Raw genomic sequence first — 12888 nt, 5'->3', positions numbered from 1 at the left:
TACGTCATTTTTGCCATAGGCAGACAGATGTGAAATTGAACCCATCTCAATCACAAAATATTATTTTGTATATAGAGAAAACTTCTTCACAGGTAAGTACACTCCTCCAATCTAAGAAGAAGAAGAGCAGTTACCACCTGTCCAGGTACTTTTGAAAACCTAACCTAGTTTCATGTTTGAGAAAAATAAATCTGGGACAGGATTCTGAACAGTCCCCACTCCACCTGCAAAGGCAGTTGAGCTGGCAGCTGTGGGAAGATAGGAAGCAATCACATCTTTATAATGCTAGGTTTTGAGTCTAACTCCCCTCATTTGTGACTGACCAGGCATCAGAGTCCTCCCTGGCCATAGTACATCAGCTGGCACAAATCCCTTCATTGGCCACAGCTACCTGTTCCCCAACAGCACACAGAAGATTAATTCCATAATTCCAGGCTGTAGATTCCATTCCTGCTCTTTTAGGATGAGTCCTGGCTCAGATACTAGCTTGCCATGTAAACCTTGGCAAATTGTGCTTTCTACTTAGGCTTTTCTCTTAGCAGAAAGAAGACAGTAGTCCTGAATCAGATAATTACTTCAAAGTCTGCTAAGAAAAGTGCTGTCATACAAAGGCTGTAGCAATGGAAGCTGTAGAACAGTAGTTCATTTCAGACAGACAGCGATTGGAATCTAAAAGAGGAGAAAAGAACAGCTTGACAGCAGGAGGCCAGAAGTCAGGCAGACAGGCTAGCAGAAAGTTAACTCAGTCCTTCCAGGTATTGGAAATGAGCTAGCTTGAAGTACTATTGAAAATGCATGCCTCTAGAGTCATTCACTTCTTCCTACACTGAACTAGATAATTTTTAATTATATACAGCAAGGAAATCAAAATAAATTAAAAGATTAAATGAGGTTTTCTTTTTGTTTTAGATTTTTTGTCTATCATGTTTCACGCCCTCAAAACAATTACTTGAGAGCAACAGTTTCAGAAGTAGTAATGAGAAATAAAACAGCAAAGATCATGCAGAAGCCCCCCAAAACACCAGACTCCAATCTAACGAAGTGATCACTAAACCAAACCACAATAATAATAAAAGCAATGCCACCTACCAGCTAACATTGTGCTCAAGTCAGAGCTAAGACCTCCTCACCTTCAACACTTTTGGTTATAAATAAACGCAACACGTACATCCTAGATTCTCTAGTCTTCTAGAGTATAGAGTCTAGGGCTCTGTACTACCAAATAATTGATTTAATTTCTTCTTAACACCTTAATAGCATTTCCTGTACCTAACTCAAAACAACTGTACCATTGCCCATTATTTTTGCTGATTTCAATTCTTCTGGCTTCTCTCACAAAGGAGGGTTATATCAATAGACTGTCTATATAAAAGAAAAGCTTACCACCATTTTCCTTCCTTCTTTCACCAAAAGATATTTCAGTATTAGAAGATATTAGCAAAATACGAGATTATAAAATATCATTAAAAAAAAAGCCAGTGTTACAATCTACAATTTAACACTTAGACATGTCCTACAGTTAGTCATATTAAACAATGCTGGTCAAAAGATAGTAGAAGAATAAGAGTCCACTTGTTTTTCAAACTAAAATTAGAGATGTTTGGCTTGACTCTCATTTTTTTATGTCTTTGCTCACAGTGTATTTGTTTCTATCTTGGAGGCCTTATAATGATGTGTGATATACAGTATTAGTATCAAAAATTTAAACATCACTGTCCTGGAATTATTAGATCCTGTTGTGGTATTCTAGACATTAGATGTTCAGAATGATTGACCTGAAAACTTCCTTTGAATTTTACTGGGATGTTAAGAAAAAGCAGGTTTTCAGTAACAGCTGCCCTCATGCACAAGCGTGAGAATCCCAGTGTAGCTCCTAACAAAGTGCAGTAGGAGTGGAAACACGTACTGTGGATACATACGTGGTACCCATATACCACGGGGACAGCACAAACCTGGCTAAGTTGTACCAAACATCTTCAGCTCAGGATGGAAAGGATGTAGAGCGTGCAACATGCTGGCTATACTGGACTTTCAGCTCCTTCGTATTGCCAAAATTGCACTAAGCAAGTGAAGTGCTGTTTGTACCTCCCCATCCTCCCTCTTCTTCTGTACTTCTTCTGTACCCTACATCCTACTTTGCATGTAGTCTCTTCCCTATATACAACATATGGCCCTATGACAATACATTCCCTTATTTCTCACTCTTTTCTCCTAACCAAGTATGTTGTTATTTCATTACATAAGACATTAACTACAATGAGGGATTTATATGAAGAAATATTTAGCAGATTAAAAAAAATGTCTTCGTGGAGTTTCTTATCTTTAGAAAAATAATTCAGGGAAAATTGCTTAGAGCTCTGAAAATTTGCTTATTTGCAGTATGACAAAAAAATCGTAAGTACTTCCCGTGCTCGTGGATAAGACTAGCAGTATCTGGTATCACCATATAGGGACAAATTAAAAAATTAAGGAATCTTTGTGTGGAAAAATGTTTCTGAGCATCTCTGTTCTTAGCACCCACAATTCATAAACTTAGTACTTGATTTTTCAGACTCCTTGGTCATGAGAAACACTGCTTAAGAGCCTGCTTACATCAGAACTTGTCTTTAAGCACCATGAAGATACTTTGGGATCCCAGATACCACAGTCTGATGTGGTACAAAAGCTGTTAGAAAACAAACAAGAATGCCAAGAAGAGTGGGAACTCCATAAGAGATAATAAACAATCAATTTAAACATCACTAAAGAAAAAAGAAATTCCTACTGCAATGTACTGAACGAAACTAGTTTGGCAGAATGTATTTTCTAGGATCTGGGAGACTGAAATTTTGTTCCCTTCTAAGTTTGACTCTTTTGAGATCTCTGTCCGCTCTGTAGTTTTCAAACTTAAGCTAAAAATCCAGATCTTCTCTCTGCCATAGACTTGCATGTAACTTCAATAAGGAGCAGCACAGAGATCTTCTCTTACAATTCTATGGACATTACTCTGAAAATTGGGAGACGGAAGGAATGTTATAAACAAAACACACGCGTCTAGCTTCTGAGGTGTAAGACAGTTATTGCACAACGCAGACTCCATCCTCCTTCCTTACTGGAGACTCAGAACTGATTGTGAGCCCTGACAGTTCTCTAAAAATAATAAATAAATATAATTGGTCTCAGTCTTCCAGTGAGAGCTGCGAGATCTGCATGCCCAACAGGCAGAATCAACAAAACTCGTTGAAGATGGGCAAAAGCCTACCATCCTTTTCCTGAGCACTATGTATACTGCTAAGACACAGCTGGGTGACTTCCCTGCGTGTGCTGCCTAATTCCAAATCCCTCCTAAGCACATACTATCTGCTGCAGCACTTCTCAACTCCGCTGTGAGTTGCAGTTATCTGGAAGCAAGGGCCTAACTTCTGTTCTTTGAGTACCTGAAGAGCTTGCATTAGAAATCTCTACCGAGTAAGAGAGGCTCTTACTCAGAGGCTCCGTCTTTAACGGGAGAAAAAAGAAACAAACCTCGATTTGGAAATAACGACCACTAACAAAGGACCTGGCATATTACAGGTTAAGTGTTCCAGTGGCTAATTATCTGCTATTAAAAATGTTTAATTTGAAGCCAAATTTTATCTGGCCTCAAATTCAAGACATTTCATCGTATTATAACTGCTAGATCAAAGAATTATTTTATCAAAGTATTTTTCTCCATGAAGGAAATTAGAGGTAGATACTCATTTTGTAACCATGTCTGTATTTAAACTAAATAAATTAAGCTCTCTTAGTACTATAAAGCATGTTCTCGATTCTTGGCACGAGAACTGGATACTGCATTTGGCACTACGGAACAAAAGTAGTATTACCTCCCCCATACCATTTGATATTCTCTTTTTAAAGCATCCAAAAGTTGCATTTGACCAAGTGGGAGCACACGTTCAGCTGACTATCCATCATGTCTCCTAACTTTCTCTCAAAATGCTGATGCCTGGGATGGACTCCCATTCAGTTTCCAGATGTATGACTTTACACTTGGTGATAGTGAAGTGGGCTGTAAGAGCTGGACACCAGCAAAGGAATACCAATTAACTGTAAAGCCTATAAACCTTAGCATGTCTGAAAACTTTATAAGCAAGTTGTTGGTGCTTCAGAAGTCTCCTGTTGCTATTCCAATGGCTATTAGGTAAAGCCTCTGGCTTCAGTTCTGACAAAAAAAAAAAAAAAAAGATGATGATGGCCATTCCAAAAGAGGATAAGAGTTCACAGAAATTTTATTCCAGAACGTGTCAGAGTCTGGCAGTTGTAAACAGTAAGAAAGTAACATGTTTACAAGAACCCAAACTTTATCATAAAGGATTTACATTTTTTATTGCTTAGGGACCAAGTGATTTTCTTCAGCATCTACATTTAACTCTTATTACTTTGTAAATGCTCCAAGATGTATTATTCACGCATTGTGTAAACGGATCATGCCTCATTTCCAGTACAAATTCTGACCTTAACTATCCAACCACAAGCTGTTTCTGTAATTGCATACTATGAAACATGCCTGGCAAGCAATATTAAAATCCTTAAATTTGTGCTAGCAGAAGGGATGACCAACCCCTGAATCTTATTATCAGTGCAGCTTTGAGTTAACAGAATCAAGTCTGTGGCATGACAAGATGAGAACTGAGGTTTCTCATGATTCTAATAGCGTATGTATAATTTCCAGGGGAAGACAGTTTTCCCTTCGTCCAACATCTTCATGACAAGGCCTTCTCACTGCAAATCAGACTGCGTGTCACATTAAGATTTTAAAAAAACAAATTACTTCAACGTTTTTCAATTCACTCACCCAGAAATCCACTTATTTACCCATAATATTTATTTACTTGAACTGAAAATCCAAGGAACTGATACATTCCGATTCAGTAGTGATGAGCTTTAACTGGCTGTAACTGGCTTTAACTACGGCTGGAAACTGCAGCATAGGAAGTTCCGCACAAACATGCGCAAGAACTTCTTTACAGTGAGGTGACGGAGCACTGGAACAGGCTGCCCAGGGAGGTGGTGGAGTCTCCTTCTCTGGAGATGTTCAAGACCTGCCTGGATGCCTACCTGTGCGACCTGCTGTAGGGAACCTGCTTTGGCAGGGGGGTTGGACTCTATGATCTCTGGAGGTCCCTTCCAACCCCTACAATTCTGTGATTCTGTGAACTGGACAGAGATGGTGTTACTTTCACTTTCGTCACAATAAACTGTGTCAATGCATTTCGGACCTTCAAAGTCACAGCAGGGGAACCATCAGATATCTTCAGGTTTCATAATTCAGTTGATTCAATCTGTAAACACTGTTACCAATTGACAGACAGCCCTTTCAGCAATTTCTTCCTACTAATTATTGAAAGCACTCAAGTCTTTCCAGTGAAGCCACTGCTTTCACTTCCTGAGCCATTTACAAAGATGTAACAAAATTAGTTTTTGACAAGCTTTAACAAACTGGCACTCCTGTTACAAGATTTTGGAAAAAAAAGTCAGCACCAGTAATTTTTAAATCAACACCCTTCATTAGTGCAATACAGTGCCACAGCTCACCCTGAGAAAAACATTCAGATAGAATAGATGCAATCTGTTTATCTTTTGGACTAAATGTCTGAGCAGGCTAAGATCCTTCAGTTATCACAGAATGGCTTGGGTTGGAAAAGATCTTCAAGACCATGTAGTTCCAACCCCCTGCTATTGGCAGGCACACTTCCCTCTAAACCAGGCTGCTCAAAGCCCCATCCAGCCTGGCCTTCAACATCTCCATGGAGTGGACATCCATAATGTTAGCTTGAATACAAGTTCCACTCAAGAGTTCTGCAATTTTAACAGTCTCTCTATTAGACTGCTAGTCCAACACATCAGCAACAACTGTTCTAATCCAAACAAATCTTGTGGCCTCCAATTCTACGATATCCAAAATAAAACACTGCAAAAATATTAGGTAAAGCAGAGTAATTACTCAGAATGTTTAAAATACTTTTTGCATATTGCATTTTATTTTTCCTTTGGTAAAAAAAAATAATCATCCAAAGTTGTTAAGAGCTAGAAGTAAATACTATGACATTAAAAACACCATATTTATGTTTTAAGAACAAAAGATCTAACCTTGGCTATTCTTTACATAAAGAAATTCTCGCATACTTCTTGTCACTTAAATAATTAATCCCTTGCCTGTCTGAAGCTGAAAACAGTATTACCTGCATACTGGGGATTCAAAGAGTAATTCATATTTTTAAAGAGGTTGCTCCAAATTGTCTTACCAACTAATGCTGCTATGAAAAAGGGTTACAAAAAGAACAACTGAGGTGACACTGTTTTGTGCAAGAAGATTTTATTAACAGACCAGACTTTGAAAAATTGCTGCTGGGCATCTGAATCTGAAACAGAAAGAAAGAAGCATCATTAGACACAGACAGATCTGAAACTACTTTGGCCACCCGAAGAGTTCATATACTGTTACAATTAATAATGCAGACTAAAAACACTACTTTTTCTTTACCAGACTTAAAATTTTGCCAACTTCTAAACTGACATCTCTACACTAAAACATCAACTTCCATTGACAGAGCTAACTGAATTAAACACTTCTACCTTGAAGTATTGCTATCTGTTTTCTTATTTTTCTGAAAGCTTAGCAGAAGACAATTCTGTACACAAAGACTTCCTGAGGCACTGAATGTATTTAATATCTTCTCCAATAACCCTGTTTTCAGTAAGTTTCAGGAACTGCTTACACAGAATAATTAAAACAAAAAGCAAACTTGTCTCAAGTTTCTTTTAAAATCTGGTTAAGAGCTAAGGGCATCCAGTAGCTTAAACTGAAGGACAGAGTAAAGCCCCATTATCTGCCAGTATTGTTTGGATGCTTGACAGAGAAGATGGAGGGCAAAGAATCCATGCTGACAGAAAAGTTACAAAGTGTGAATCAAATATAGTATTTTTCATCTTATGCTCAAAAACCACCCAGAAACACAATAGTAGTTGTGCTCAACCTTTCTTTTGAAGACTCAGAGATTAACTTTAGAGAAGCACCTGCGAGAACATAAAATTTCTAGAGAATGCTACCAAGAGCAACATAACACCACCCAAGGCATCAAACATTAGAGCAGCTCACTTTCTCAAAATCAGTTCTTTACACAGGCAAGCTAAAAAGCTTTATGGGAACACTGTCCCTGTTTTCCTGAAGTGCCAGGCTTCCATGTGCTGTGTAACCAGTACTTTAAGAGGTCCACCGCTTCATACAAGACAAACAAAAGAATATGCAAGAAGTTTGGAAGAGGAAGAACAGAGGAAGAACAGCCTACACATAAGCTTCAATAAAACAGCTCAGCCAGACAACTGGAAGGTTATCTCACAAGGCTCTCTGGCTTCTTGCACAGAGAGTAGATATGAAAGAGCTCAACCCACTTAAAGAAAAAACAAAACAAAACACCACAGCAAAGCCTGATTAAAAAGAAGCAGACATCACCTTCCCTTCAAAAACATGTTTCTAAGAACAATTTATTTATTTATTTTAATAAATATGTTAATAATCTTATTAACAACAAATAGCTTCTACTCCGATTTTTAGCTCTAAAATCTCATTACTACCTGCTATTTATGTTAACCAAGCCCTTGGAAGTTACTAGTTCTTAAGCAAACCACAAGCTTCTTGCCTTTTAGGAGTTTGGGAAAAACGGCATTTTTGCCTGTTAGTTTTTCCAACCATTCTGATATAACAAATCTTAAATTCCAGAACATTTGGTGTAACAAAAAGGCATTTATCCTTGAGGAAAAATTGATAATGGCAACATTGAAGTTGGCTTAGTGTGTGAGAAAGATGGAAAGATGGGAAAGACGAGACTTCTGAAAAAAACCTTTGCCTCTGAATGATTTTTCATCAAAACAGAAATAGCAGAATGACAACAGTAAATGATAGGACAGACAGTTTGAAGCAGATACTAATTTCAGGCTTCAGCAGCCACTTCCAAACTGCTTTAAGTGGCGTGTCAATAAAACTACCCATTTCTAAAGGATAGCATATTCTAAGTGGCAAATCGGTCTTTCTAAATTAAATATGAAATAATACGTTAATATGAATTGAATCATTTCAAACAAAACCTTAAGCTGAGAATTCAGATCATTAAAATGCTGTAAATTGAGAATTCAGTTTCTCCCAGTCTTAAATAAACTTCCTTCTTTTTTGGAGAAATCAGACAGTATGAAGAAATACTGTATTACAATTACAACAGTAATTGTATCAAACATTTATTAAAGAGAACTGAAGACTGCAGCCAAAAATCTGAAGGCCTCCCATCGTAACATTTAAACAATGCTTTCAAACATGCTACTGGTGAAGGGAAAACAAATTACTGTAATGCTTCCACTTCATAAATGTATCATATATAATCAACATTTAGCTTCACAAAGACTACTCCACTTGGCTATTCCAGGTACCTACCACTCAAGCACCAACGAACTGTCAACCAGAAACAACTCCAGCTTACATAGCAGAATAGTGAATAATGTTAACATTTGGTAGTATCTTACCATTAGTTCATTCTCCTTATCAGTCTGTTTATCTGATCTTCTCTATTACCAGCATCCCCACCCTCCACGAAGTGGATTGTCTTCTTCTTCATTCCACCCCGAGGAGAGGATAACTTGAAGGGCCAAAGGAAGTTGTTCACAACTTTGAAGTTCTTGCCAACAGTGTAAATTTCATGGATCACATCTTCCATGCAGATGATGCCAAGTTTTCCTAAAATTTAGAGAAGTTGTTTATAGAAAGTCTACAGAGCCCCCACCAATGACAAGCTAAAAATTATATATTTCTAACTGCCTTATCTATCTAGCTTAACAAAATTCACTAAGCAAAAAGCATCCACTCCGTCAATACAGCCCATGACTGACTGTCCAACAAAAATGCATCAGCTGCAGCTAACTCAACATTATTTCATTGATACTTTTTTCGTATTTGTGTCCAGCAATGAGGAACAAAATAACTGCTCAGTGGACCTTCAGAAAATAGACTTTTAAATACACATGGATACAAGTTCCGTGTAGCTCAGGGAAACTCACTGAACAATTCGTGTTGTTGAATGATGCAATAGCGTGTTTTCTTCATGCCATTCGAAATTCTTCAGTGACGTGTAACAAGTGAACTTCATCAAATACAGCGCTACAAAGGCAGGTGGTAATAACATAATACCCACACCTTCAGAATTTGAAAGCATGAAACATGACACTTCTGACTGGAAGGGAGATTTAGACAAGAGAGACTTTACAATTTCTTGGCATGACCGGGAAAAAAGGAGCCTTAGAGTTTGATGTGACAACTGACCACCATGCTGTGCTTTGACGAAGTACACTGATGGCTTTAATAGCTACTTCTTCTCACAGAAACATTAAAAGTTTACCTGTTTACCAGAGCATGGATGTCTAAGATATAAGCAAATTCCAATACTGAATTTGAAACTTCAAGGAAACGTATGATGAACTTCCTTCCTGTTCCAGCACTTTTTCCTTACAGAAACATCTACCATTCCATTAAAGGTCAAGGAGATTACAGTCAAAATTTACAGGTCTAAAATCCTAAACTTTGGTTCTCAACACTTTTACTTTCAATACTTAATAGTGAAAATTACTGCATGCTTTATATTAAAAAAGAGCCTGTTAACTAATCAATTCTATTCCTGAGACAAGTAAGTACAATTGTCCAGCTTAGCACTAGTTGTCCAAGTGCAACTAGTTTGGTTTTTGTTTTGTAGAGGGAAATTTTTGTTTACCAAGGCGCTTCCGAATCAGGGAGTTATCGGTCAGAGCAATGCGCTTCTTGTTGATCTTGCCATAACCACGCTTGTAGATCAAATCATGCACAGACTTCAGATTGGGATAACTGAAATAACAGTCAGGTAAAAGTCAGTAAACTATACAAGCTAGATTCCAAATGGAATTTCAATAGCAAACAACTCAAGGTAATTACAGCACATCCCAAAAGTAAACATAAAAGTAACATAGCTCACAACAGTGCTGCCAACAGAATGTAATCATATGTAGCAAGCACTGCCTTTCAAGCACTGCCTTAACCACAATTTTTTCTTTCCCTCCTTTGATTTAAAAACAGTCTGAGCACAGGAAAATATGCAAGACTAGCATAACAAAATCCAAGACAATCAACATTCGCATCGCTTTGATACAGTTGAGCATGTTACTCACCCCCATGCAATATAGGGCTCAACAATCCGCAGCATGTTGATAGAAGCTTTGTTGAGCTTCACAAAGGTGCCATTAAAAATCTGGCGCAGGCGAAGAAGCTGTAACACCTTGCGGACCTTGGGGCTGACACCATTGATACTAGAGGAACACAGCAAAAAGCCTCAGTTATCTACATCTGAAAGCATATAGGTATCATCACAGCAATAACAAGCATTAAAGAAACAAAAACTCAAACAGAAAAATCAACAGTAATGTCTTCCTATCTTAAAACGCATCACCATTTGACCCCTTTCACTAAGTAAAGCTAGTATGTTATCATAGTTATGAATTCTAGGATTAAAGCACATGTAACTCCATGAAAATAATTCAAACAAAAATTACACTTCTTCACTACATACCACTGTGTTCTCCTGCATATAGTTCATTCTCTTGTTAGTTTTCTCTTTACACTTTTACCAAAAGACTAGTAACACTCAGTAGGGAACAGTGGTATAAAATTTTATCAAGGTGAACTTAAACAGACTAACAGTTTGCACATATTTGTAATCTTGTTTTGCTTTATTTGTTGTTTTAATAAATCAAGGATTCCCAATGGCAGTACACACAAAGCAAAAGGACTTTTCATTCAACTGAATAAAGTCACTAATGTATCATCAACGTGACTGCCAGTGCCTTTCCAAGCATCCTGTCAAAAGCTTGGATTTATTTACACGTTTAAGCCCACAAAACAAGGGAGGTGACAAAAAAAAAAAAGAGAGAATTTCAGTGCTTCTGAATAGAAACAACGTATTCTTATTCTTACCCTCTTATCCTGATGACAAATGCAAGCTTGGGTTCAGCTGGAACATAGTAATTACCAGCTTTTCGGGCCATCCTGGCCATACGGATCTCCTGTCTATACATGTGTCTGTATTCCTTATGGTAAGCTTTGGCCCTTTCATAGATGATTTTCCTTTGCGCTTTACGAAACTGGAATAAACCAAACATCACTTCAGGCTATATAATGCATTTTAACATACGAAAGTCAAACTTCAAATAACGCAGCATATTCCTGGACTCCCCACAGATACGAGGCACATCTGTCTGTAATGCAGACTTCAGGGTGACCATCAGTCAACAAAAACGTGGTGAACTCTGCCACCCTGCAGTAGTGCCTTATTTTGAACATAACCACATATCGTGCTTATCCCTCACAAACAACGCAAAATCTTTCCCTGCTGAGCATTAACTTTTACAGATGCTTTGTCCCAGCTCTGCCTAAATCTAATTCTTTATATACAATTTTAACCCCTTCTAGTGCATGCTTCAGATCTTAATATTTGAAAATACTGTGGCCTTCCAATACTTGAAGGGAGCACATAAACAGGAGGGAGAACAGCTGCTTACAAGAGTGGAAAGTGATAGGACAAGGGGGAATGGCTTTAAACTGAGACAAGGGAGGTTCAGGTTACATATTAGGAGGAAGTTTTTCACACAGAGGGTGGTGATACACTGGAGCAGGTTGCCCAAGGAGGTTGTGGATACCCCATCCCTGGAGGCATTCAAGGCCAGGCTGAATGTGGCTCTGGGCAGCCTGGTCTGGTGGCTGGCGACCTGCAGGGGGTTGAAACTGGATGATCACCGTGGCCCTTTTCAACCCCAGTCATTCTATGATATAAACACTACAAAGTTCCTGACTGCTTTCTGTCAGCAATGACAGCAGCTTGCTGAACTGCCTACAAAATAGATAGCAATCCAAGCAAGGAGTCATGCAATACTCACCTTTTTTTGTGCCAACAGCCTCTTCAAACGTTTGGCTTTTGCAGCTGCATAAGCCTGTCGCCTCTTCAAGAGGCTTTCCGGGACAGATGGCACCTTCTTTGCCCTAAGTGACAAGAAAAACACTCTTGAAACCCACGTTTACTAAAACCAGCACATCATAAACACCAAAAGCAACAAAAGACAACATATACACAGGTTTCGCTGTCTCCAGCCAGTTCACTGGAGGCACACAACTTGTTCTCACTGCCACTTATAGCATCGACACAGCCTGACAAGATTAAGACAAGGAAGTCTGACATACTATTCTTCAGTCTCTGCACACCTATCAAAAATAGTTAGCAATTCAACTTCATGAAGCATTTAGGAAGTAGCTTCAAGAAGAGAAAAGCCCGATAATTTAATTAAATTTTACTTTCACAACGTTCAAGTTTACTTGCATTTGAAACTCCTTGATGCTTAAACACGTGCAAGACTGGCGTTTATACGTTACTAACAGCTCGGGCCTGCGCCTGCGAGTCCTCCCAATCCAGCACAGCCCTGGCTGCATTCAGCCCCGCAATTCCCCAGCCCCGCAATTCCCCGGCCCCGCACAGCCATGCCCGATGCCGGCTCTACCTCCCCCCCCAACCTCACGGCAGCCCACAGAAAGGAAGGGAGAGGAGGCGGCAGCCGCATCCCCACCGCGCTCGGCCCCAACTCCCGGCGCTCCCAGGCCGCCCTCCAGGTCACTAACAGAGACCCTGCAGCCAGGGGACGGCAAACAGCATCCCGACCGCGGAGGCTACCGACAGGAGCCGCCACAGCCGCGGATGGCAGCGGATTGTCGTGGGGCAGGGCGGCCACTTACTCCTTGTCCGCCATGATCGGCCCGGAAGAGAGAGAGCAGGAGCATGCGCAGGGACAACTCAAGCCGCCTGCCTGCGC

General features: G+C 39.3%; 1 protein-coding gene across 1 annotated transcript; it reads right to left on the bottom strand.

The window, feature by feature from the left end:
• Window positions 1–6346: 6346 nt before the first annotated feature.
• Window positions 6347–12511, bottom strand: RPL7 (ribosomal protein L7; the record flags this gene model as incomplete). The annotated part of the gene is made up of 7 exons (XM_079533857.1): window positions 6347–6383; window positions 8536–8746; window positions 9774–9883; window positions 10204–10341; window positions 11006–11172; window positions 11965–12067; window positions 12450–12511. 6 exons carry the CDS (start codon window positions 12509–12511, stop codon window positions 8538–8540), a joined length of 789 nt encoding a protein of 262 aa, XP_079389983.1. The 3' UTR covers window positions 6347–6383; window positions 8536–8537.
• Window positions 12512–12888: the final 377 nt, after the last annotated feature.

This window comes from Tetrao urogallus, assembly GCF_951394365.1.
Source record: "Tetrao urogallus genome assembly, chromosome: 3".
In the NCBI taxonomy this organism is placed as follows: Eukaryota; Metazoa; Chordata; class Aves; order Galliformes; family Phasianidae; genus Tetrao; species Tetrao urogallus.
The sequence above is the reverse complement of the archived record's forward strand: the minus strand, read 5'-3'. Positions and strand labels throughout refer to the sequence as shown.